Source organism: Podarcis tiliguerta, assembly GCF_965153285.1.
Source record: "Podarcis tiliguerta genome assembly, chromosome: 11".
Lineage (NCBI taxonomy): Eukaryota > Metazoa > Chordata > Lepidosauria > Squamata > Lacertidae > Podarcis > Podarcis tiliguerta.
The window spans coordinates 57,028,853-57,051,634 of record NC_139544.1 but is presented as its reverse complement, the minus strand read 5'-3'; the positions used below and the strand labels follow the sequence as shown (position 1 = coordinate 57,051,634).

General features: G+C 44.9%; 1 protein-coding gene across 2 annotated transcripts in view; it reads left to right on the top strand.

Annotated features, from left to right (window-relative positions):
• The window catches only part of PIK3C3 (phosphatidylinositol 3-kinase catalytic subunit type 3), a 127,346-nt gene that overhangs the window by 46,726 nt on the left and 57,838 nt on the right, over positions 1 to 22,782 (top strand). For both annotated transcript variants that reach the window (XM_083402763.1, XM_083402762.1), the window contains 5 exons: positions 13,563 to 13,691; positions 15,282 to 15,351; positions 15,677 to 15,741; positions 18,535 to 18,619; positions 21,156 to 21,230. In XM_083402763.1, coding sequence (XP_083258889.1) covers positions 13,563 to 13,691; positions 15,282 to 15,351; positions 15,677 to 15,741; positions 18,535 to 18,619; positions 21,156 to 21,230 — 424 coding nt within the window. The remainder of the gene's footprint in view (positions 1 to 13,562; positions 13,692 to 15,281; positions 15,352 to 15,676; positions 15,742 to 18,534; positions 18,620 to 21,155; positions 21,231 to 22,782) is intronic.

Genomic DNA, 22,782 nt, shown 5'->3' with positions numbered 1-22,782 from the left:
TTTGAACATTTCTCGGAGGAGGAAATCCATTTTTCACATATTAAAAAAAGAACATGTGGATTTGATTTGCTTGCAAGAAACACATGTGACCAGGCTTCACAGAAAAATTTTAATTAACAAAAAGTTGGGACAAGAATTTATCTCATCGGACAAAGTTAAAAAAAGAGGAGTTGTAATTTATGCTAAAGAAGGCCTGGCGCCAAAATTTGTCTTTAAAGATGAGCAAGGAAGATACTTGGCTATTGAAATACAGTATCATGGACAGAAATATTTGATGGTGGGCGTATACGCGCCCAATGAAGGAAAATCAGAATTTTTTAAAAGACTGCATGAGACATTGTTGGATTATATGGAGTACAATGTGATTCTAATGGGAGATATGAACGGAGTAGTCTCAACGAATATGGATAAGGCACAAAGACAGGTAGTTACCAAAGATGGGAGACTACCGAAAACCTTTTTTGAAATGACTGATAACTTGGATTTGATTGACATTTGGAGAACAAAACATCCCCTGGAAAGAGAGGGAACCTTCTTTTCTGAAGCCCAAAAGACTTGGACTAGAATTGACCAAATTTGGACCACTAGAGAACTGGCCCCAAAGATAAATAAGGTGGAAATCTGCCCAAAGACTTGCTCCGACCATAACGCTATTAAGATGGTAATGAACTTACAACCAACTGGATCCTTCAGATGGAGGATGAATGACTCTCTTTTTAGAGATGCGGAATTTGTGAAGAAAGCCCAGAAAACTCTGAAAGATTATTTTGAAATAAATTTGAACACTACGGTGGAGAAAAGAATTATATGGGACGCAAGTAAGGCTGTTATGAGAGGTTTTTTGATCCAACAAAATGCACTCAAGAGAAGATTACAACAGGAAAAAAGAGAAAAGATTTTGGATAAGATCAAGGAAGGTGAAAAGAGATTGAGAACAAACCCAAAATCACAGGAAATATTAAGAGAGATAAAGTTGTATCAAGCACAATACATGCAACTAATAAACCAAGAGATTGAATGGAAAATTAAACAGATGAGACAAAGAACATTTGATTCGGCAAATAAGTGTGGAAAGTTATTGGCATGGCAAATAAAGAAGAGACAAAAAATGAACACTATTACAAGTGTGGAGGTTGAAGGAAGAATGTTGCAATATCCCAACGAGATCAGGAGTGCTTTTCAAAAATATTTTAAAAAGCTCTACTCTCAACAACCACAGAAAGAAACAGAGATAGAAGAATTTTTGAAAGTGAATGGGCTACCAAAAATATCGCAAGAAAACAAACTTAAACTGAGCAGTAGGATAACAGAACAAGAGATAGAGAGTGCCATCCAAAATATGCAACTAGGCAAAGCTCCGGGACCTGATGGGCTGACTGCAAGATATTATAAATCATTGAAAGACTGGCTAACTCAACCCCTAAAGGAAATATGTAATGAAATACTTCAGGGGAAAAAGGCTCCAGAATCGTGGAAAGAAGCTTTTGTGACTCTTATACCAAAGACAGACGTTGAAAAACATCAACTTAGGAATTACCGGCCTATATCATTGTTAAATGTGGATTACAAAATATTTGCGGATATCTTGGCGAGAAGATTGAAGAAGGTACTAACAGAGGAGATTCATAAAGATCAAGCAGGCTTTCTCCCAGGAAGACATCTATCAGAGAACGTAAGAAATATAATTGATATTTTGGAACTTTTACAGGAAAATATAAATACAAAAGCGGCGCTGATATTTGTGGATGCGGAGAAAGCCTTTGACAATATCTCTTGGAGTTTTATGAAGAAGAATCTCCAAGGCATGGGGGTAGGCCAAGAATTTGAAAATGGTATAGGGGCAATCTATTCTGAACAAAAAGCTAAATTAATAGTAAATAATGTTTTGACAGAAGAGTTCAGAATAGAAAAAGGAACACGACAAGGGTGCCCAATTTCCCCACTACTTTTTATATCGGTCCTGGAGGTGTTGCTGAATACGATTAGAAAGGACCAATTGGTCAAAGGGATACAGGTCGGAGCTAAACAATATAAATTAAGAGCTTTTGCAGATGACCTGGTTTTGACGTTGCAGGAGCCAGAATCTAGTGGAAAAAAAGCTTTAGAATTGATCCAAGAATTTGGCCAATTGGCAGGCTTTAAATTAAACAAAACAAAAACTAAGGTTTTGACAAAAAATCTGACAGAAATTGAAAATGAAAGGTTTCAGAAAGAAACAGGTTTAACAGTAGTGAAGAAAGTTAAATATTTGGGAATAAATATGACAGCAAAAAATGGGAACTTATTTAAAGACAACTATGAGAAGTGCTGGACGGAGATAAAAAAGGATCTAGATACGTGGTCTAGCTTGAAACTCTCACTACTGGGGCGCATTGCTGTAATTAAGATGAATGTATTGCCAAGAATGCTGTTTTTGTTTCAGACACTGCAGATTATTGATAAAACTGACTGTTTCAAGAAGTGGCAAAAAGATCTATCTAAATTTGTCTGGCAGGGCAAAAAGCCAAGGATAAAATTTAAAATATTAACAGACGTTAAAGAAAGAGGGGGCTTTGCCCTGCCAGACCTAAAACTCTATTATGAAGCAGCAGCTTTCTGCTGGTTGAAGGAATGGCTACTTCTTGAAAACACAGATATATTGGATTTAGAAGGGTTCAATAATGCATTTGGTTGGCATGCATATCTATGGTATGACAAAGTTAAAGTGCATAGAATGTTCAAAATTCACATTGTCAGAAAAGCACTGTTCAATGTCTGGATTAGATATAAAGATCTTTTGGAAAACAAAACTCCAAGGTGGTTGTCTTCAATGGAAGCTAAGGCAGTAAAGAGACTCAATATGGAGGCAAATTGGCCGAAGTATTGGGAGATTTTAGAACAGGATGGTGACAAACTGAAACTGCAGAGTTTTGATAAACTAAAAAGTAAAGTCCGAGATTGGCTTCATTATTATCAAATAATGGAGGTATTTAAAATGGACAGAAAAATTGGCTTCCAGGTGGAAAAATCAAAATTGGAAACAGAACTATTAGAACCTAAAACAAAAATATTGTCTAGAATGTATAATTTGCTGCTGAAATGGAACACACAGGATGAGGAAGTGAAATCGGCTATGATTAAATGGGCTCAAGACGTTGGCCATAACATAATGTTTGCTGACTGGGAAAGGTTGTGGACCACTGGAATAAAGTTTACGGCATGTAATGCCTTAAGAGAGAACATAATGAAAATGATATATAGGTGGTACATGACACCAGTCAAGCTTGCAAAAATGTATCATATGCCTGATAACAAATGCTGGAAATGTAAAGAAGCAGAAGGTACCTTTTTTCACCTTTGGTGGACGTGCCCAAGGATTAAGGTTTTCTGGGAAATGATTTATAATGAATTGAAAAAAATATTTAAATACACATTTAGAAAGACCCCAGAAGCCTTTCTCCTGGGTATGGTAAACCAACAGGTTCAAGTGAAGGATAGAACTTTTTTTATGTACGCTACAACAGCAGCAAGAATACTCATCGCGCAATATTGGAAGACGCAAGATCTACCCACGCTGGAAGAATGGCAAATGAAGCTCATCGACTATATGGAACTTGCAGAAATGACCGGCAGAATCAGAGACCAGGGAGAAGAGATGGTGAAGGAAGACTGGAGGAAATTTAAAGACTATTTACAGAAGCATTATAAAATTACTGTCAGAGCTGGCTCCGGGTCCCAGCTCACCAAGGACCAACGCTAGCCGGTAGTACAGTATCAAAGTCTTTATTGAAGAATAGTCTCCATTTACAAATCTCAGCGTCCCAGCTCTACGTCTGAGCTTTAGACCGGCGAAGCTCTATCTGGATCTCCGCCCCCTGTGCACCAGCTTAAAACTCTAATCTTACTCCACCTCCTCCTTCTCTCTCTCTTCCTCTGGGTCTTACTACCCCCCGGGGTCTCTTCCCTCCTGGACTCTTCTGACGCAGAGCTGGACCCCTCTGACTCCTCCCCCTCTCTTCGGCGGGCTTTAGGACCTGGCTCCTTACCCGGGCTGCCCACCTTGCCGCCCTCCTGTACATTTGAACTTGGCGCGCGCGCGCGTTTTACTTTCCGGATGACCGCTTCCTCGCTCCCTGACGAGGGTGTGGCCACTCCTGCTTCACGCTCTCCCTCTGCCTGCGCGCTCCCTGATCCCGATGCCTTGGACTCCTCCCCCCTACTGCACTCTGGGGGGGAAGCTGGTCCGGATTTCCAGCTGTTACTCTCTGAGTCCCCTCTGGCCCCCTCTTCCCGAGGTGTCCCCCTTGCCCTGACCATGGGGGCCCCTTTCTGTGAATCCTCCGAGTCACTGGAGAGACTCAGAGACCTCGGACTACTGTCGCCGCTGACATTTCCTTCCGACTCCTCCCCCTCGCTCTCCGTTTCTTCCCTCTCCTGTGACTCTGCTCCTGAACCCCTGACATCCATCCCCCCCTCGAAGCCCCCCCTTCCCCCCTCCCCTTCCTCCGGCGGGGGTGCTGGGTGCTCCGTCGTTGTGGGGGTGAATGGTGGATACAGTTCGTCCCCCGTGGCGTGCATCCAGTTAGAGAAATCCGGCTCGTCCTCCATGTCTTCGCCGACCTCGTTCTCCTCTGCTTCCATCTCCGTGCCGCCATGCTCGAACCCAACGTCCTCCCCCATCACGTCCATGTCCCTCTCACCCTCGTTCCCCTCTGGGTCCGTTCCCTGCCAAGGGCCCCTCAGCCACCTCTCCTCTCCTCGATTGTCCCACCAAAACGAGCGGTCTGAGGCAAACCCCGAGGGCGAGCCCTCCGGTGAACGTGTTTCTAATGCTGGTTCTTCGTCCGATGTGAATCCCTGGAACGTGCTGGTAGAAAGCGTGGGTGTGAAAAGCCAGTCGTCGAAATACTCGGCTGGCATGGGCCTGTGTGGGAACAAGGCATGAAACTCCTCTTTGAGGAGAGGCTCGTCCAGGGCATAGTCCGGCACCCAACTGTTGGCGCTGGCCGGGGTACCTTCCCTTGCGAGAAAATATTCTACTCCCTCCTCCCCCCATCTCGAGTCCAAAATCTCTGTGACCTGGTTGATGGGTTCTCTTCTTGGCGACTCCCTCCTTGGGGGGGCCTCCCTATACGGGTCTGGTGCCGTGCCCTGCGCCTGAAATCGGTGAGGTGCTTTGTAGGGCGTGAGCACCGACCTATGGAACACTGGGTGCATTCTGGATCCCTCCGGAAGTGTCAACCGGAAGGCCACCGGATTGATCTGTGCCTCAACTAGGTAAGGTCCTAGCTGCTTATGTCCGAGTTTCTTCTTAGCTAAAGATCTGGTCGGCACTGCGTGGGCCGCTAACCACACCCAGTCTCCCACCTGTATGTCTTCACCAACCCTCCTGTGCTTGTCAGCCTGCAGTTTGTATGCGTGCTTTGCAAGCTCTAATTGCCTCCTAAGCTGATCGTGGACTTCCTGCAATTCCGCCGCCAAGACTTCCGCTGCCTGTGGCTCCCCCTCCCCCAGTTTCTCTAATCCCGGGAAGGTTCTGGGATGCCTCCCGTTGTTGGCGAAGAACGGCGTCACCCCTGTGGACACGTGCTTCGTGTTGTTGTAAGCGAACTCAGCGAGTGGCAGGTAGTCCACCCATGTCGTCGGCTGTTGATTTGCATAGCATCTCAGGTACTGCTGCATGATGGCGTTGACGCGCTCCGCTTGTCCGTTGGTCTGCGGGTGTCTCGCCGACGCTAGGTTGATCTTGACGTTCAGGAAACCCATCAGCTTCTGCCAGAAGCTCGAAATGAACTGGCGCCCCCTGTCGGACAAGATAGACCGTGGCAGTCCGTGCACCCTGAAGACGTGGTCTATGAACAGTTAGGCGGTCTGTTCTGCCGTGGCCACCTTCGCGCACGGAATGAAGTGGGCCATTTTAGTGAACATGTCCACCACCACTAGCACTGCCGTTTTACCCCTCGAGCTGGGTAAATCCGTGACAAAGTCCAGTGCCAGCCTCTCCCACGGTTCGCTCGGGGTCTGCAGCGGTTCGAGCAGTCCTGCCGGAGGTTTGTGCACTGACTTGGCCCTTTGGCAAGTGTCGCACCTCGAGACGTACTCCGCGACTTCCCCCCTCATCTTGGGCCACCAGAAATCTCTGGCAACGAGTTCCGCCGTCTTCTCCTTGCCGAAGTGCCCGGCGGTTGGCGCGTCGTGCAACTGCTGCAGTACTTTCGCGCGGAGCTCATCTCCCGGTACATAGAGTGCTCCTCTGCGGATGAGCAATCCGTCCCTTATTTGGAACTCGTCGTTTTTCACCGTGCCCTTGCGCACCTCCTCCATCTTGGCTAGAGCGAAGGAGTCCTCCTGCAGTGCTCGACGGACCGCTTCCAGGTCCACGGTTGCGGAAGCGCACGCCCACGCTTTCTGGGCGAAAATGTGCTTGGCCGCTGCTGGCGCCGCTTCTTCGAGGTATTGCGGCTTTCTGGACAGTGCATCTGCCATGATGTTGTTGTCGCCTGGGATGTATTCTATCCTGAAGTCGAAATCCGCAAAGAACTCCGCCCATCTGATGTGCCGCTGGTTCAGGAACCTTGCCGTGCGCCAGTACTCCAAGTTCTTATGATCCGTGCGAACCTGCACAGTGTGTTTGGCCCCGATGAGGAAGTGCCGCCACGCCTTGAATGCTGCATGAATGGCCAGCAACTCCCTGTCCCAGATGGTGTAGTTCTGCTCTGACTTGCTGAGCTTCCTAGAGTAGAAGGCACACGGTCTCCAGTCCCCATGCGGGTCCTCCTGCAACAGTACGGCGCCCACGGCTCTGTCTGAGGCGTCCGTCTCAACCCTCAGCGGTTTGCTGGGATTCACATGCAGTAGCTGCCCTTCGGACGAGAAGAGACGCTTGAGGTTCTGGAAGGACTGCTCCGCTTGCTCCGTCCAGATGAACTTCTTCTTCTTGGAGCTGAGCGTGTCGGTAATGGCCGCTGTCTGCATCGCGAACCCCTTGATGAATTTGCGGTAAAAGTTGGCGAACCCCACAAACCGCTGGACCTCCTTCCGATTGCGCGGGCTCTTCCAATCCAACACCGCGCGAACCTTGGCGCTGTCCATGGCGAGCCCCTTGTCCGACAGCTTGTAGCCCAGGAAATCCACCTCCTTCCTGTCGAACTGGCACTTCTCCAGCTTTGCGTACAGCCGATGCTCCTGCAGTCGCTGCAGAACCTCCTTGACGTCCCCCTCGTGGGTCTCCTCAGATTCTGAGAATATCAGGATGTCGTCCAAGAAGCAGACGCATTTCTTGTAGAGAAGACCCGCCAGGACGTGATGCATGAACGCTTGAAAACAGTGGGCGCCATTTTGTAAACCGAAGGGCATAACTCTATATTCATATGTGCCCAAGGGCGTGAACATGGCAGTCTTCCACTCGTCCCCCTCCCGTATGCGGATCAGGTTGTACGCCCCTCTCAGATCCAACTTTGTAAAAACGCGTCCTTTCCTCACCGTTGCAAGCAGGTCATCTATTTTGGGCATTGGAAAGGCTGTGGGCTTGGTCTTTGAATTTAAGAGCCTGAAATCCACTACAAGTCTTTTTTGGGGCGTGTCCTTTTTCTTCACAAAGAATACAGGACTGCCCCCTGCTGCTTTCGACTCCCGGATGAAACCGCGCTTTAAGTTGAGGTCTATGAACTCCTTGAGCTCCTGCAGCTCGTCTTCAGACATGGAATACAGTTTCCCGGCTGGCAGCGTCGCCCCTGGCAGGAGGTCAATCTGGCAGTCATAGGGCCTGTGGGGAGGCAGCTTGTCTGCTTCCTTCTCGCAGAAAACCTCCAAAAACGCTGCGTACTTGCGTGGCACTGCTTGCAACGTGCTCAATTGTAGCTGCGTGTCTTCCCCTCCTTCTTCTTGGCTACGAAGAATGCAATGTTCCGCGCAATAGGAGGAACCGAAGGTCAATTGGCGTTGGTACCACGCCAATGCTGGACTGTGCCTGTGCAGCCAACTCATGCCCAAGACTACCGGCGTGCCTGACAGTTTGGTGACGTTGAAGCTGATGACCTCTTGGTGATTTCCAATCCGCATCACCATTGGTTGCGTTTGTTGCACCACTTGCCCCCCTAGCAAGTCCCTGCCATCCACTGTGACAACCTTCAGGGGCAGTGTGGCTGGCAGCAGTGGTATATTGTGCTGCTGAATAAAATCCAGTCCTATAAAGTCGGCGTTGCTGCCGGAGTCAATGGTGATCGGCACTTCCAGAGTGCTTCCGTTGGGCAGTTGGAGAGACGCTGTAAGCTGCACCACTGGTTTGGGTGGGAGGGGGTCTGTGGGCTGCAAAATCCCTGGGGATTGTTTCATTGATTTGTCTGGCTGGACCCCAGTACCTCTTCCTCCAGCCAGACTCTGTCGTTTCCCTGCTGCGTTGCTTCTGTCACTGTTGCTGATGCTGCAGTGTGCTTGTGGAGCCTCTGGGGACACTCTTTCGCCATGTGTTGAGCACTGTCGCAGATGTAGCACTTCCTGTTCCCTCTAGGAGGCTTCGTCTTGACTGCTCCCGGCGTCAGGGCTCTGGTAGCTGACTGAGCCCTGGCACCTCCGAGCTCCATCGGTTCCTCTCCCCCTCCCTGCGAGGGCGTGGACTGCGCACGCGCTGCTTCTTTGGGATAGAAGGGAGGTGCTCTGGCTGGTGCCCTTCCCCAACGTCCTTCTTCTCTGTTGCAAGGACGTTCCTCCAGATGCACCCCGATCTCCAGAGCCCTCTGGACCACTTCCTGGGTGCTCCTTGGCCTCTCCCCCCTTCCAATCTCGGCTTTTACTTCTGTATTCAAGCCCTCCCAAAAGAGATCTCTCACTGGCGCAGAAGCTTTGTCCCATCCCAGTGCATGAACCAGTGCGAAGAAACGCGTATGGTACTGACGCACGCTGGCTTTGCCTTGCTTAAGTCCATGTATGTCTCTCCTGGCAATATCAACGTCTATCTTTGATAAAAAACACGAGTCCATAGCTTTAATGAAAGCCTTCGCGTCTTGGAGCGCCGGATCATTGTCCCTCCATAAATTTCTCAGCCACGTTTTGGCTTCACCATGCAAATGGGATAGGATAAACCCCACTTTCTCTCTTTCATCTCTAAAGTCTTTGTCAAGCAGATCCAGCGCAAACAACAGGTCTGCTCTAAAGTTGGGGTACTGCTGTAAACTCCCGTCAAAATGGGATACAAGGCTGCCTCCCCTCTTTCCCAATCCAATGCCCTCTGCTTTGGATCCAGGTGGCCCCTGTTTGGAAATCACGTCCAATCTTACTTGGAGATCCCGGTAGGCGCTACTCATTTCCTCCTCTCTTTTTCTGGATGCAATTACCTCCGTGCTGAGTCGTGTCACAGCTTCTTGCAGGGCGGATATCTGCTCTTCCGTCGTCATCTTGCCTGAGTTCTGTGAGCTCTTGAAGCACCCCTCCTCTGCCCTCGCTGCGTCAACTCACGTGGCGAGGTTCTTGGTGCCAAAACTTTAAGAATGGAGATAGAGCTTACTGTCAGAGCTGGCTCCGGGTCCCAGCTCACCAAGGACCAACGCTAGCCGGTAGTACAGTATCAAAGTCTTTATTGAAGAATAGTCTCCATTTACAAATCTCAGCGTCCCAGCTCTACGTCTGAGCTTTAGACCGGCGAAGCTCTATCTGGATCTCCGCCCCCTGTGCACCAGCTTAAAACTCTAATCTTACTCCACCTCCTCCTTCTCTCTCTCTTCCTCTGGGTCTTACTACCCCCCGGGGTCTCTTCCCTCCTGGACTCTTCTGACGCAGAGCTGGACCCCTCTGACTCCTCCCCCTCTCTTCGGCGGGCTTTAGGACCTGGCTCCTTACCCGGGCTGCCCACCTTGCCGCCCTCCTGTACATTTGAACTTGGCGCGCGCGCGCGTTTTACTTTCCGGATGACCGCTTCCTCGCTCCCTGACGAGGGTGTGGCCACTCCTGCTTCACGCTCTCCCTCTGCCTGCGCGCTCCCTGATCCCGATGCCTTGGACTCCTCCCCCCTACTGCACTCTGGGGGGGAAGCTGGTCCGGATTTCCAGCTGTTACTCTCTGAGTCCCCTCTGGCCCCCTCTTCCCGAGGTGTCCCCCTTGCCCTGACCATGGGGGCCCCTTTCTGTGAATCCTCCGAGTCACTGGAGAGACTCAGAGACCTCGGACTACTGTCGCCGCTGACATTTCCTTCCGACTCCTCCCCCTCGCTCTCCGTTTCTTCCCTCTCCTGTGACTCTGCTCCTGAACCCCTGACAATTACGAACGTTTGAGGTTATCAGATTGAATGTAAAAGAATGTTATTATAAAAATGACAATGTTAAAGAAAGTATATTTAATAAGACATAGGGAAATGTAAGGATAAATAAGACAATAATATTAATCTGAACCAAAGATACGCCAGAGGGAAAGAGTTTACTACCAGAATATAAGACCTAGAATACAGAGTGGGAAGGCATGGGGAAGTCGCAGACCTAAGTTAATGCTGAAGAATATAATGATACAATATTTGTTTTTAACTCTTTTATTCTTACCGTTTTTATTTTTCTTTATGTTTTTGTATAATGTATGTATTGTTTTTCTTTTGCTTTTTTCCTTTTGATGTGTTTGTCGATTTGTTCTTTTTTTTGTTTATTGAATGCGGAAAATAAAATATTATATAAAAAAAAAAAAAGATATGTTGTGCAAAGATGTGGGCAGGCAGGCTTATGGCTTTTTTTTTTGTTTGAGACTCATCGAGGGAGAATAAGGATGCTGGATAATGTAAAAAAAAAGAAAAAGATAACTATATTTATTTTGCAGAGGCTAATTGGTTTCATTCCCATCCTTTTCACGAGGGACGAATTGCCAGCTAAACAAATCAGGTCTTTTCAGAAAGGGCATTTTAAATAGAGTTGCCATTTTCACTAAGTTAATTAGGGAGGGCAGCTAATTGCTTTAAAGCTATCCTTCCCCTTAGCATAATTTTTAGGTTTCAGTTCAGTGCCACTTGTTTTATTTCGCCCTTTCAAGTACTGTTGAGATGATAGAGGGTATATTGTATGCACACAGAAGCTGATGGACTTCTGAGTTCATTCGTTTTCTCCTCTGCAAATATTATTTATTTTCCTTGCGTTTGTATCCCACCTTTCCTGGAACCCAAGGCGGCGCCCATCAATACATACATACATACATACATACATACATTTTTTTTATTTTTTTGTATGTTGCCTTTCCACTGTGCTTAAGGCAACTTACAACGTGAAAAAAAAAAACGCATAACTGCAACATAACAAAAGTAGTTGTAATGGTTCCTAAGGGGGTTGCTTGTGCGTAAGCAGGTGCCTATCTTCCTGGCTGGGTGCAAACACCTGGCTGGGTTGCCAAAGTGAATCTCCTCTGTCCAGACAGCCACTCGCTCGTGGCTGACTCAATCGCTGGCAGAATCCGTGAGTGGGCATTTCTTAAACTTCCAGCAAAGAAGTTCTTTGACACCTAGTCTCCGCCTACCCTCTCTGCGTGGAAGCCTTCTGTTCAGGGAGGGCGTGGGCAACAGAGGACCCCTAGTCTCCCCGCTGGTCCCAGGCAAGGAGTCATGGGACCGCCTCGCCGCTTCCCCCATCTGCCCCCCTTCTCCACTGGTGCTACGCTGATTCTCTTCCCCAGAAGATGGGCTGCTTCTCCCGATCCCTGGACGCCCTCTGGAATCCCTCTGGCTTTCGCGTTCTCCTCCAGTACTGATGGCAGTTCCCTGACAGTAGTCCTATACGGTACATTAAAACATGAAGAAATGCAAAACCAGACTGAACAATTTCCATGTAAATCACAATGTCTAAAATAAAGATAGAAAAAAACCAACAGCAACAGACACTGACCAGATCAAGATCTGCTTAGCTTCATCAAGCAGGTGGCCTTGTATGCCTTCAGGCCAAAGCTTGCTCAGTCATCGTCTTAACTGGAGTGGATCCTTTGCTTTATGGCAGAGATAGGGAACCTGGTGCCCTTCTAATATTGCTGAACTATAACTCCCAGCACCTTGGACTATTGGCCATTCTGCCTGGGAGTGATGAGAGATGTAGTTCAGGAGTATCTTCAGGGCATCTCAGGTGGATGTTTGGTTTGGGGCTGAGTCAGCACAGCCTTCCACCACTTAAGTGAAAATGGATTTAGAATGTTTCTTGCTAGACTGAGGAGTGGTTGTAGCTAGTATGGATTGTGACCTGCACACCTGATCGTGCAATACAGAAGTCCTGCATCCTCTCCATCCTTTTTTAGCATTAGCTCATGTGTATCTTCTCCCTCTCTCTCTTAAAAAATTAATTAATAAAATAGAGAACACAGCACAAAGTACTACATAGTGTAACAACAGCAGTTCCGAAGCAGCTCAGAAAAAAATGCCAGCCGCAATGTGTTGATTAAAACCTGAAAAATTAAATAGTTTGTTTTTTTTCCAAAATAAAAATTGAAAGTTCAAAAAGTACATAATTATATGTGCAGTCAAATGGTGGGATATAAATAAAAAAGAGAAAATGAAAAGGAGAAACAGAACCCGTGTAGAAGGGAAAATGAAGGGAGAGGGGAGGGGAACCCGAAACTGTATATTTTACAAGGTTGGTATTGTACTTCACCTGATCTTAACCTGTTACAGTTTTTGTAAGAATGGATTCCAAATATCATTGAATTTGTCCATGGCTATTCTGCACTTATATGCAAGTTGTTCATATGTTGCGAGTTTATATAAGTCTTCAATCCAATCGTAGAAGGGAGCCTCATTTTTATTTTTCCAATTCATCAGTATCAGTCTTTTTGGAGAGTCCACTCGTATTGTTCTTCTGTAAGGTTCCATGTGCTGGGCATATAATTCAAGAGGATGTTTTGCTCTGTAAATGTAAGGCTGTTCCGTAGAGAAAATTAAACAATTTTTTAACGACCTGCCTATATTATATGAAGCAGATGCCAGGCAAATGTCATTTTACATGGTCTTAAAACGTTGGCAGTCCATATACTGTACTAAAATTAAAATGGTACCTTATTGATCTATCCTTAACATTTTAACCATATATTTATATTTTTCTATTGAATATGTTATAAACCAGAGAGGGAAGTTGGGGGGGGGGGGCGTTCAATTGAAAATGTAAAAATGCAATTGGAACATTTGATTATGCTAAAACTTATTGTAAAATCTTAATAAAAAAAAAATTTGGAGAAAAAATTGGCTCTCCACGGACAGATTTGTGAGGCTGGTGGGAGAGAAGAATGTGTAGCTCTCCCTTAATACATTTCATGCAAATGACATTTCCGTGATCACTGCCCCTCTGGCCATAGGAACAAAGGAACCTGTTTTATACAGAATCCATTGAGCTTCGTATTTTCTGCACTGACGGCAAGATACTTTCCAGGGTTTCGGATGGGGAATATCCCCAACGCTACCTGGAGATACCAGGCATTGAACCTAGGACCTTCTGCATGCAGAGTAGAAGCTCTCCCTCTGAGCTAGAGAGGATGGGATATCGGCTGAAGAAACCTCAGCTCCGTATCTCTTTCCCTCTCCAACCATGCCGTCCTTTTACAGTCACGGTTTAATTTGCCGCATTTTCCGTTTCTCTAACCAGAGCGCCCTAATGCCAGCCCAGTTGTTTTTCAAGACTGAAGACGGGGACAAGTATCCTGTTATATTTAAACATGGGGATGATTTGCGTCAGGATCAACTGATACTTCAGATCATTTCGCTCATGGACAAGGTGACAATGGCTAAGCAGGGTGGGATGGAGATTGTGAATAGGTCTTTGTAAACATGGCAGCCAGAATTTCATTCTTTATACAACTTTTTAAAAATGATCTGAGTGCTTTTACTTTTCTGTTTTTCTCTTTTCTGCTTCCTTCCTTCCTTCCTTCCTTTCTTTCTTTCTTTCTGCCCCCTGCCCCCCACTTTTGTGCTTTTATTGTATCTAGATAAAAGTCTTGGTTTGTTTTTTTAAAAAAGGGAAAGTTTAGTATTTTTCTCTATAAACCGTAATAAAATTTATTTTTAAAATGATCTAAGCGTCTTTCGGAGATATTAGGAGGGATGTAAAGGGAAACGCAGGATAGCTGAGTTGGTAAAAGCGTGGGAATCTCAGGGCTGTGGGTTGAAGCCCCACGTTGGGCAGAAAAGATTCCAGCAATTCAGGAACTCTGTGGTTTTATATGATCCACAGACATGGATAAAGGTTAGAAATGTGGTAGTTGAAGGGAGCACATCCATACAGGGAGGTCAGAGAAGATGAGCCTTTAAATCAGGAATGGGGAGGCTGTGACGTTGGAGGTGTTTTTACACCTAGAAGCCTTGCTGGCACAGAACAAAGGCCTAGCTAGTCCTCAACCCTGTTTTTCAGAACAGCCAGCAAGATGGGAAGACCACAAGCAGGGCAGGACCACAATATCGTTTTCCCCACTTGCCATTCTCAGCACCTGGTATACAGAGGCAAAGTTCCAGTATGGCTTGTAACCGTTGAAAGCCTTACGGTCCTCCATAGATTTGCCCAAACCCCTTTTCAAGACATCAACAGTAGAAGGAGATTTCTGTGAACCAAAGCCAGTTTCTTTCCTTACCTGTCGCCTGAGCCATTATGCAAGCCATTGGATTTGATTTTTGAAATACAGATTTATAACAAAACCAAATACATTTTCAAATACAGAGATTTCTCTGAATCTCGAGACCTCCCCTCCATGGGTCCTAATGTCAGTGTTTTCAACTGCATCTTATATCAAATCTATATTTTATATCTATCCACATTATCCATAGAGTATGTTACATTACAAGTGAGGTTAAAATCCTGCTAATGTTTTCATCAGCTCACAGTGGTCTCCTCAATAAATTATAATTTATTTATATCAATAAATCATATAAATTATAATGATATAATTTATTCTTTCTGGAAGTTTTTGTCTTCTTGGTTCCTGAGCTTTCCGGTCAGTTTTGCCATTTTGGCATAGTCCAAAAGTTTAGTTTGCCATTCTTCTCTGGTAGGGACTTTGTCTTCTTTCCATCTCTGGGCTAGTAAGATCCATCCAGCTGTTGTTGCATACATAAAAAGTCTTTTCTGCTCCTTTGGGATGTTGGTACCTACAATTCCTAATAAAAAGGCTTCTGGTTTGTTTGTTTTTTACAAAAGTTATTTTAAACATTTTTTTCAGTTCATTATCTATCGTCTCCCAGAAAGCTCTTATTACCTTACACTGCCACCACATATGATAGAAGATACTTGTATGCTGTCTTCCAATGCAGCAGTAATTTCTTAGCTCTCTCTCTCGCCCCTGCCTTATGCTTGTCTCTTCTGTTTTACTTGTAGCTCTTACGCAAAGAGAATCTGGATTTGAAGCTGACCCCTTACAAGGTCTTGGCCACCAGTACAAAACATGGTAAGCCTACCTCCCAAAACACACTCATCATATCAGGAGCGGTGAGCATTTAGAGAACTCTCAGTGCTAAATGTTTATTTGGGGTGGGGGTTTTTTATGAACCTTTCCACCGCTTTGGTGCCCTTAAAAGTGGGGTACAGCAAAGATACAAATTTGATAAAATGCAAACTCTAAAGAACAGTGCTCCGGCCCTGATTAAGACTTGGTTAATTCCACCCCACTGCTTTTAAAAGCCCACAGAAATTTGAGGTTGGCTTCTTAGCACCTACGCCTGAGATTTTCTGACCCTGAGTCTCTTTCTATCACCCTCCCTACTATTTTCCAGGTTTCATGCAGTTCATTCAGTCAGTCCCTGTGGCTGAGGTTCTTGCAACCGAAGAAAGTATACAGGTTAGTGTTTTGTCTTGGGTGCCTGTACTGGATTCAGCATCTCTTCGTTCTTGCATTTCGCAGTGGCCTTCTTCCCTTGCGATTGCGTTGAATGTGGGAGATTCGAGGATAAAGCAGTGTGTAAAAGGAACTCTGTGTCATATAAGGCTGTTAGGATACCAAAATTCCAAGGAAGGAAATAAAAACTGAGTAGATTGTGTGTGTGTGTGTGTGACCCTTATTGATTAATATTTCTTCTGCTGCCCACCACCCAAAACTGACCGCAAAAGGAATGACCCAAATAAATACTTTTCCTTGGTTGTAATGTTTCTCCATAGGGACGTGGATGGCGCTGAGGGTTAAACCACAGAGCCTAGGACTTGCCGATCAGAAGGTTGGTGGTTCGAATCCCCATGACGGGGGGAGCTCCCGTTGATCGGTCCCTGCTCCTGCCCACCTAGCAGTTCAATAGCACATCAAAGTGCAAGTAGATAAATAGGTACCACTCCGGCGGGAAGGTAAACGGCGTTTCTGTGCGCTGCTCTGGTTCTCCAGAAGCGGCTTAGTCATGCTGGCCACATGACCCGGAAGCTGTATGCCGGCTCCCTTGGCTAATAAAGCAAGATGAGCGCTGCAACCCCACAATCTGCCACGACTGGACCTAATGGTCAGGGGTCTGTTTAACCTTTACCATTAATGTTTCTCCATGTGTACTCCTTAAGGCCGGTTTCCTTTTTAGGGTGAGATTCAGGTCGCCACCCTAGGTGGGTAGGTCTATGCCATTGTTTAGCACAGTAAAAAGTTGTGGTGGGGGGCAGGTGGGGCTTATCAACCTGGGAAGGAAACCTCTGATCCTAAACCTCTTCTCCCTTTCATGTCTTCTCCCTTTCGTGTCCAAGCAAGCAGCATAAGCAATAGCTATACACGTAACAGAAGTTACCAGCAAGCTGTGCTGGAGTGTAAACAGGCATGTGACACACAACAGCCATGCCTGTTCCTCTTAAGGTGGAACGGAATATTCTAACAGTTTTCAGGAGAAGAAAAGGCTAAGGAGTAAACCCTACAAAAATCCAGAGTGGTGTTCTTAAAAGATGGTTGGAGACCACCTTAGGCGCCTCCTTCCAGATACTCCTGCAGCCAAGCTGGTGCCAAACGTCTTCTTCTCTTTTCCTTTGGACCACATCGGCAAGAACAGAAGAAGATCCTGTTGGATCATGCCAATGGCCCACGGAGTTCAGCTTCCTGTTCTCCCAGCAGCCAACTAGATGCTTGTGGGACATTGCAAGCAGGATTCAAGCACAACAGCACTCTCTCTTCCTGTGGTTTCCAGCAATGGGGGCTCAGAAGCAGTTCTGCCTCTGATTATGGAAGCAGACCATAACGTTGTTGTTGTTTAGTTGTTTAGTCGTGTCCGACTCTTCGTGACCCCATGGACCAGAGCATGCCAGGCACCCCTGTCTTCCACTGCCTCCCGCAGTTTGGTCAAACTCATGTTGGTAGCTTCGAGAACACTGTCCAACCATTTCATCGTCTGTCGTCCCCTTCTCCTTGTGCCCTCCATCTTTCCCAACATCAGTGTCTTTTCCAGGGAGTCTTCTCTTCTCATGAGGTGGCCAAAGTATTGGAGCTTCAGCTTCAGGATCTGTCCTTCCAGTGAGCACTCAGGGCTGATTTCCTTCAGAATGGAGAGGTTTGATCTTCTTGCAGCCCATGGGACTCTCAAGAGTCTCCTCCAGCACCATAATTCAAAAGCATCCATTCTTCGGCGATCAGCCTTCTTTATGTCCAGCTCTCACTTCCATACATCACTACTGGGAATACCATAGCTTTAACTATACGGACCTTTGTCGGCAAGGTGATGTCTCTGCTTTTTAAGATGCTGTCTAGGTTTGTCATCGCTTTAGCTATCATGGCTAATAGCCATTGATAACCACATCCACCAGGAACAGGAATGCTAAGCTTACTCAGGAGCTTTCAGTGTGGAACTTTGTCAAAACCTTTCTGAAAGTTGCGTGTTTTAAAAATCTGTTTGTTGTGGTGGCTAATATGTTGTAGACCAGCAACATGTTAGTGTTGGGGCAAAGGGGATTTTGCTCCTCTGACCTCCTACTTTTTAAAGCTGAATTTTCTTCTCCAGGGGGCCTTGTTCATATTTCTAGGCCAATTCGCTCTTGGGATTCTAGTTGTAGCCCCCTCCCTCCCCCTAAACAAAGTACATTAATGCCCACTTTGCAATTCGTTTCCTCTATCTTCATTCACAATTGCTTTGAATTGCTAATGCTATTTAAATTTTGCTACCCAGGCACAAAAGGAATATATCTACTTTTGAAGCATTTAGCACTCTCCATAATTATGCAATAACTCTGCATTTGAAATTCAACAGGATAGGATTATTTTAAAGAACAAGAGGCCCTTGAGTGTGTGTGTGTGTGTGTGTGTGTGTGTGTGTAATGCAAAGTGATTTTAAATCTTTCCGTTGCGGAGGTTAAGAAAATTCCATCAGATATCAACTGAGCACTGCAATGTTAGCACTAAGGGGAGAAAAAATGTAATTTGCTTGATTGTTCTTTGCTTAATGTTATCTGCCGTTTTTAAAAGAAATATAGGCTATTTCTGCACTGAGCCTTGGACGCCTTTTAAATATCAAGATTGATACTTCGGGGTGAGGAGAGGGGGGCTGTGTTCACCAGTAACACGCAGTAATGGATTTTATCCAAGGCCACCAACTACTTACGAGCTCAGCCAACCCCCAGAGACCCTTTCAGAGCTTTACGTGGGAGAAGAAATAAACATTAGAGCGATGTTCTTTTTCAGAACTTCTTCCGAAAACACGCACCAAGCGAAACGGGACCCCACGGAATAAGCGCAGAGGTTATGGACACTTACGTCAAAAGCTGTGGTAAGTGATGGCAGGAGATTAGGAGGGCACAGATTGCATTAAAGCAGGGCAATGGCTGCGGATCAGTGGCTGAGTGTCTGCCTTGCAAGCAGTCCCTGGGCTGGGAGAGACTCCTGCCTGTAACTCTGAAACTCTGGAGAGCTGCTGTCAATCAGTGTAGGGAACACTGAGTTAAATGGAGCATGTTCAAACTTGGTGCAAGGTAAAATCTGTTCTGGTCAAATGGGCGCAGGATTTCAGTTGTAACATCCCGATGGAGGACCGGGGAAATTTATGGAAAGTCAGCATGAAGTTCACCACAGGTTACACTCTGAGGGAAAATTTTATGAAGATGCAATACCGTTGGTATTTGACACCACTAAAATTATCTCAAATATCTATGAACATTCCAAGTAAGTGTTGGAGATGTGCAGAAGGGGAAGGCTCAATGTTACACATGTGGTGGACATGCAAGAAAATTAAGGTGTTTTGGGATGTAATCTACAATGAATTTAAAAGAATGTTTAGGGTGTATATGTGTGCGTGTGTGTGTGTGTGTGTGTGTAGATAGATAGATAGATAGATAGATAGATAGATAGACAGACAGATAGATATAGACAGACATGCTATATCCTATTCTGGGATTGATTTTAATGAAGAGCGGGTTATAAAATGACCAAACAAATGGAGTATTATTTTATTAAATTTCACAGTGAGTAGACCATATACAGCAAATATGATTTCATCCATCCCTTTATGCGCTTTTCACGTACCTCAAAAATCAAGAGCCATCAAAGAAGCCTAATCTGTGTGTAGATAGATAGATAGATAGATAGATAGATAGATATAAAAGCCAGAGGCTTTCCTCTTGGGCATTCTAGGCCATGACATACCAAAAAATCATAGCAAGAATATTGATAGCTTTGAACTGGAAGGGTGAGAAATTACCGACAAAGCTGGAATATAAATTGTTGAATATACTAATATACTAATTGTTGAATAAATTGTTGGAATATACTAAGTTGGCAAAATTAACAGAAAATCTGAGAGATTGCGCTGAACAAACTTTTATTAGGAATTGGGGCATGTTTAAAAAGTATCTCAAGGATTATTGTAATAGCATGAAGTCTGTGGCAGCTCTTGAATAACTTCTGTGATATATTGGATGAGTATTAGAAAACATAATATTTATGAAATCTAACAAAATAAAGCTCAAATAAATAGTGCAATAGGCAGAACAATGTTTAGAAGCATGAGGGGTTGAAGGGAAGTCATTGGAATATTAAGAAGAACATGATACAATGTAACTAACACTTTTTTTTCTATGGATAATTTTGTTATATGTTACTTTTTTCTAATTTCAATAAAGCATTTTAAAAAGCAAAAACAAACAAACAAACTGGGTGCAAGGCAGTTTCCTGTATTCCTAACAAAGTCAGAGAACTAACTAAAAATCAGTGGTGTTATTTATTAGCAAGGGCAAAGAACAATGCCTCTCTCCATATGAACCTCCCCGAACTCTGAGATCAACACCTGAGGCCCTTCTTCATGTGCCTCCTCCTCAAGAGGTCCGGAGGGTAGCAACACAAAAACAGGGCCTTTTCTGCAGTGGCTCCCCATCTGTGGAATGCTCTCCCCAGGGAGGCTCGCCTAGCGTCTTCACTATGCACCTTTAAGGGCCGGACGAAAATGTTCCTCTTCAAACAGGCCTTTGGCAGATGAACATCCAATGCTCTTTTAAATGTGTGGCGTTGAGGGGGTTATCGGTTTGTTTTTGTTCTTGCTTTTAAAGCATATTTTGTATTTTTTTTAGCTTGTACTTTTATGCTGTGAACCTCCCTGAGCTCTGTGGGCAAAGGGTGGTATACAGATTTAATTGAATGAAACAAATTGATTATATTATGTGTTTTGTGTAATATCGCGTGGTTCGTGTTCTCGTTTTGTGGGGGTTTTTTATGTTGTCCCCTGTGATCTTCAGAACACCAATATTATAAATAGATAAACTAATATATGAATAAGTCCCTTAGTGGCCAAACAGATACCTATGGGAAGGCCAGAAGCAGGACTTGGATGCAACAGCCCTCTCCACATTTTTCTCCCCAGCAAATGTTATCCAGAGGCATATTGCTTATGATGCTAGAGACAGTCAGTATCCATCATGGCTAGAAACCTTTGATATTCTTATCCTCCGCGGAAGTTTGTTTTAAAAACCCTTTGAAAACCACCCAGTGTGGTAACCATCACTGCATCTTCCGGAAGCGAATTCTGTGACTTAACTGCAGAGAAGACCCTTCCTTTGGTCTATCCCTAAACCTACATGGCCATATGTGCCTAATTTGTGGGGTAACCTCATGTATACACAGCTATTCCTGAAGCCTCTCGTTTTTCCTGTGCTAGAAATTTTGGTCAGCTTTCAGAGTCTCGCTCCATAATATTCCCAGTGATCCTGTCTCAGTGTAGGCCTTTCTTTGGGATTTCTGAGAGAGAGAGAGAGAGAGAGAGAGAGAGAGAGAGAAATTGTGCCAGTTGACAATTATTTCCTTTTTTTAATTTCCAGCTGGATATTGTGTAATTACATACATCCTTGGTGTTGGAGACAGGCATTTGGACAATCTGTTGCTAACAAAAACAGGTAACTACTTCTTCTTCTACTACTTATTATTATTGTTATTGTCATTTGTTGTTGTCATTTGTTATTGCTGTTTTTACTGTTATTATTATTATTGCTTTTGTGAGGCCTCCATCTTGGTGCAAAATCATTTTCTGCTTTCCACTTAAAGGAAGGGGGTGCGAGACTCGGTAGGTTCCTTCCCCGGCATAATTGTAATAATTTTCAGTGTCATTACATCTGCCATGAGAAGAACAGCTAAGAGTGGTGTACAGATCAAATTAACCGGGCCTGCAGGCTTAACAATCTAATCGTCTATAAAACTGAATTATATTTTACCTGTTGCATATTTGGCTCAGGGAAAAAGGAAATTTGAGAACTATTTCCATAGTGCTTTTCCGTAACTAGAATGCTTTTGAAACATTCTTGACTCGTGAAATGTTGAAGGAGTCAGATCTATTTTTTTGTCGTCCCCCCCAAAAAAATATTATTAATTTTATAACACAACTAAACAATACAAACAAGTTCTTGTCTTATCCTTATTTTATCTAAACATTGTTAGGTGAGCTTCCCCAAGTCCCCCCTATCTGATTTTCATTTTACCTCAGTTTACATATATAATAACTTGTAACCATTTTTATTATCACACTTACTTTTACCATAAAAATCTTCACATTTTATCACTTACAAATAATACTATTTTAAAATACACTATCTTCTACTTCTAACCTAGAGCCTATATCCACTTCCAAAGCTGTTCTAAGATTTAAATACTAACATATTTTTTTTTCAAATATTCTTTAAACTTCTTCCAATCTTCTTCCACCATCTCTTCTCTCTGGTCTTGGAGTCTCCCAGTTAGTTCGGCAAGTTCCTTATAGTCCATCATCTTCATCTGCCATTCTTTGATAGTTGGCACATCTTGTTTCTTCCAATTCTTAGCTAGTAATATTCTCACAGCTGTTGTGGCATACAGAAAAAAGTAACATCCTTTTTGGGGATTTCACCTCCAGATCTACTTTTTTAAAAATGGCGACGGGGTGAGCTCCCATTGCTCAGTCCCTGCTCCTGCCAACCTAGCAGTTTGAAAGCATGTCACAGTGCAAGTAGATAAATAGGTACCGCTCTGGTGGGAAGGTAAACGACGTTTCCGTGCGCTGCTCTGTGCTAGCCACATGACCCAGAAGCTGTACGCCGGCTCCCTCGGCCAATAAAGCAAGATGAGCGCCACAACCCCAGAGTCGGTCACGACTGGACCTAATGGTCAGGGGTCCCTTTACCCTTTACCTTTAAGTAGGGTGCACATCAATGCACATTCACACTATGAAGAACTCATAAGCCACCTGCTGTCTGCAGCGAGGAGTGTCATAACTAGACACTGGAAAGACCTGTCAGGAATAAACACGGACCACTGGTACCAAACTGTATGAGAAGCAGCCCTACTAAAAAAAGCTAACCAACAAATTTGAAACTAACACGGAGACAAATAAAGGAGAGTGTCTTCACTCCGACACGGCTCCCCTCTCCAGCCTCTCGTACCGCCAGCGGAAACCAACAGCTCAGTAAAGAACCTATC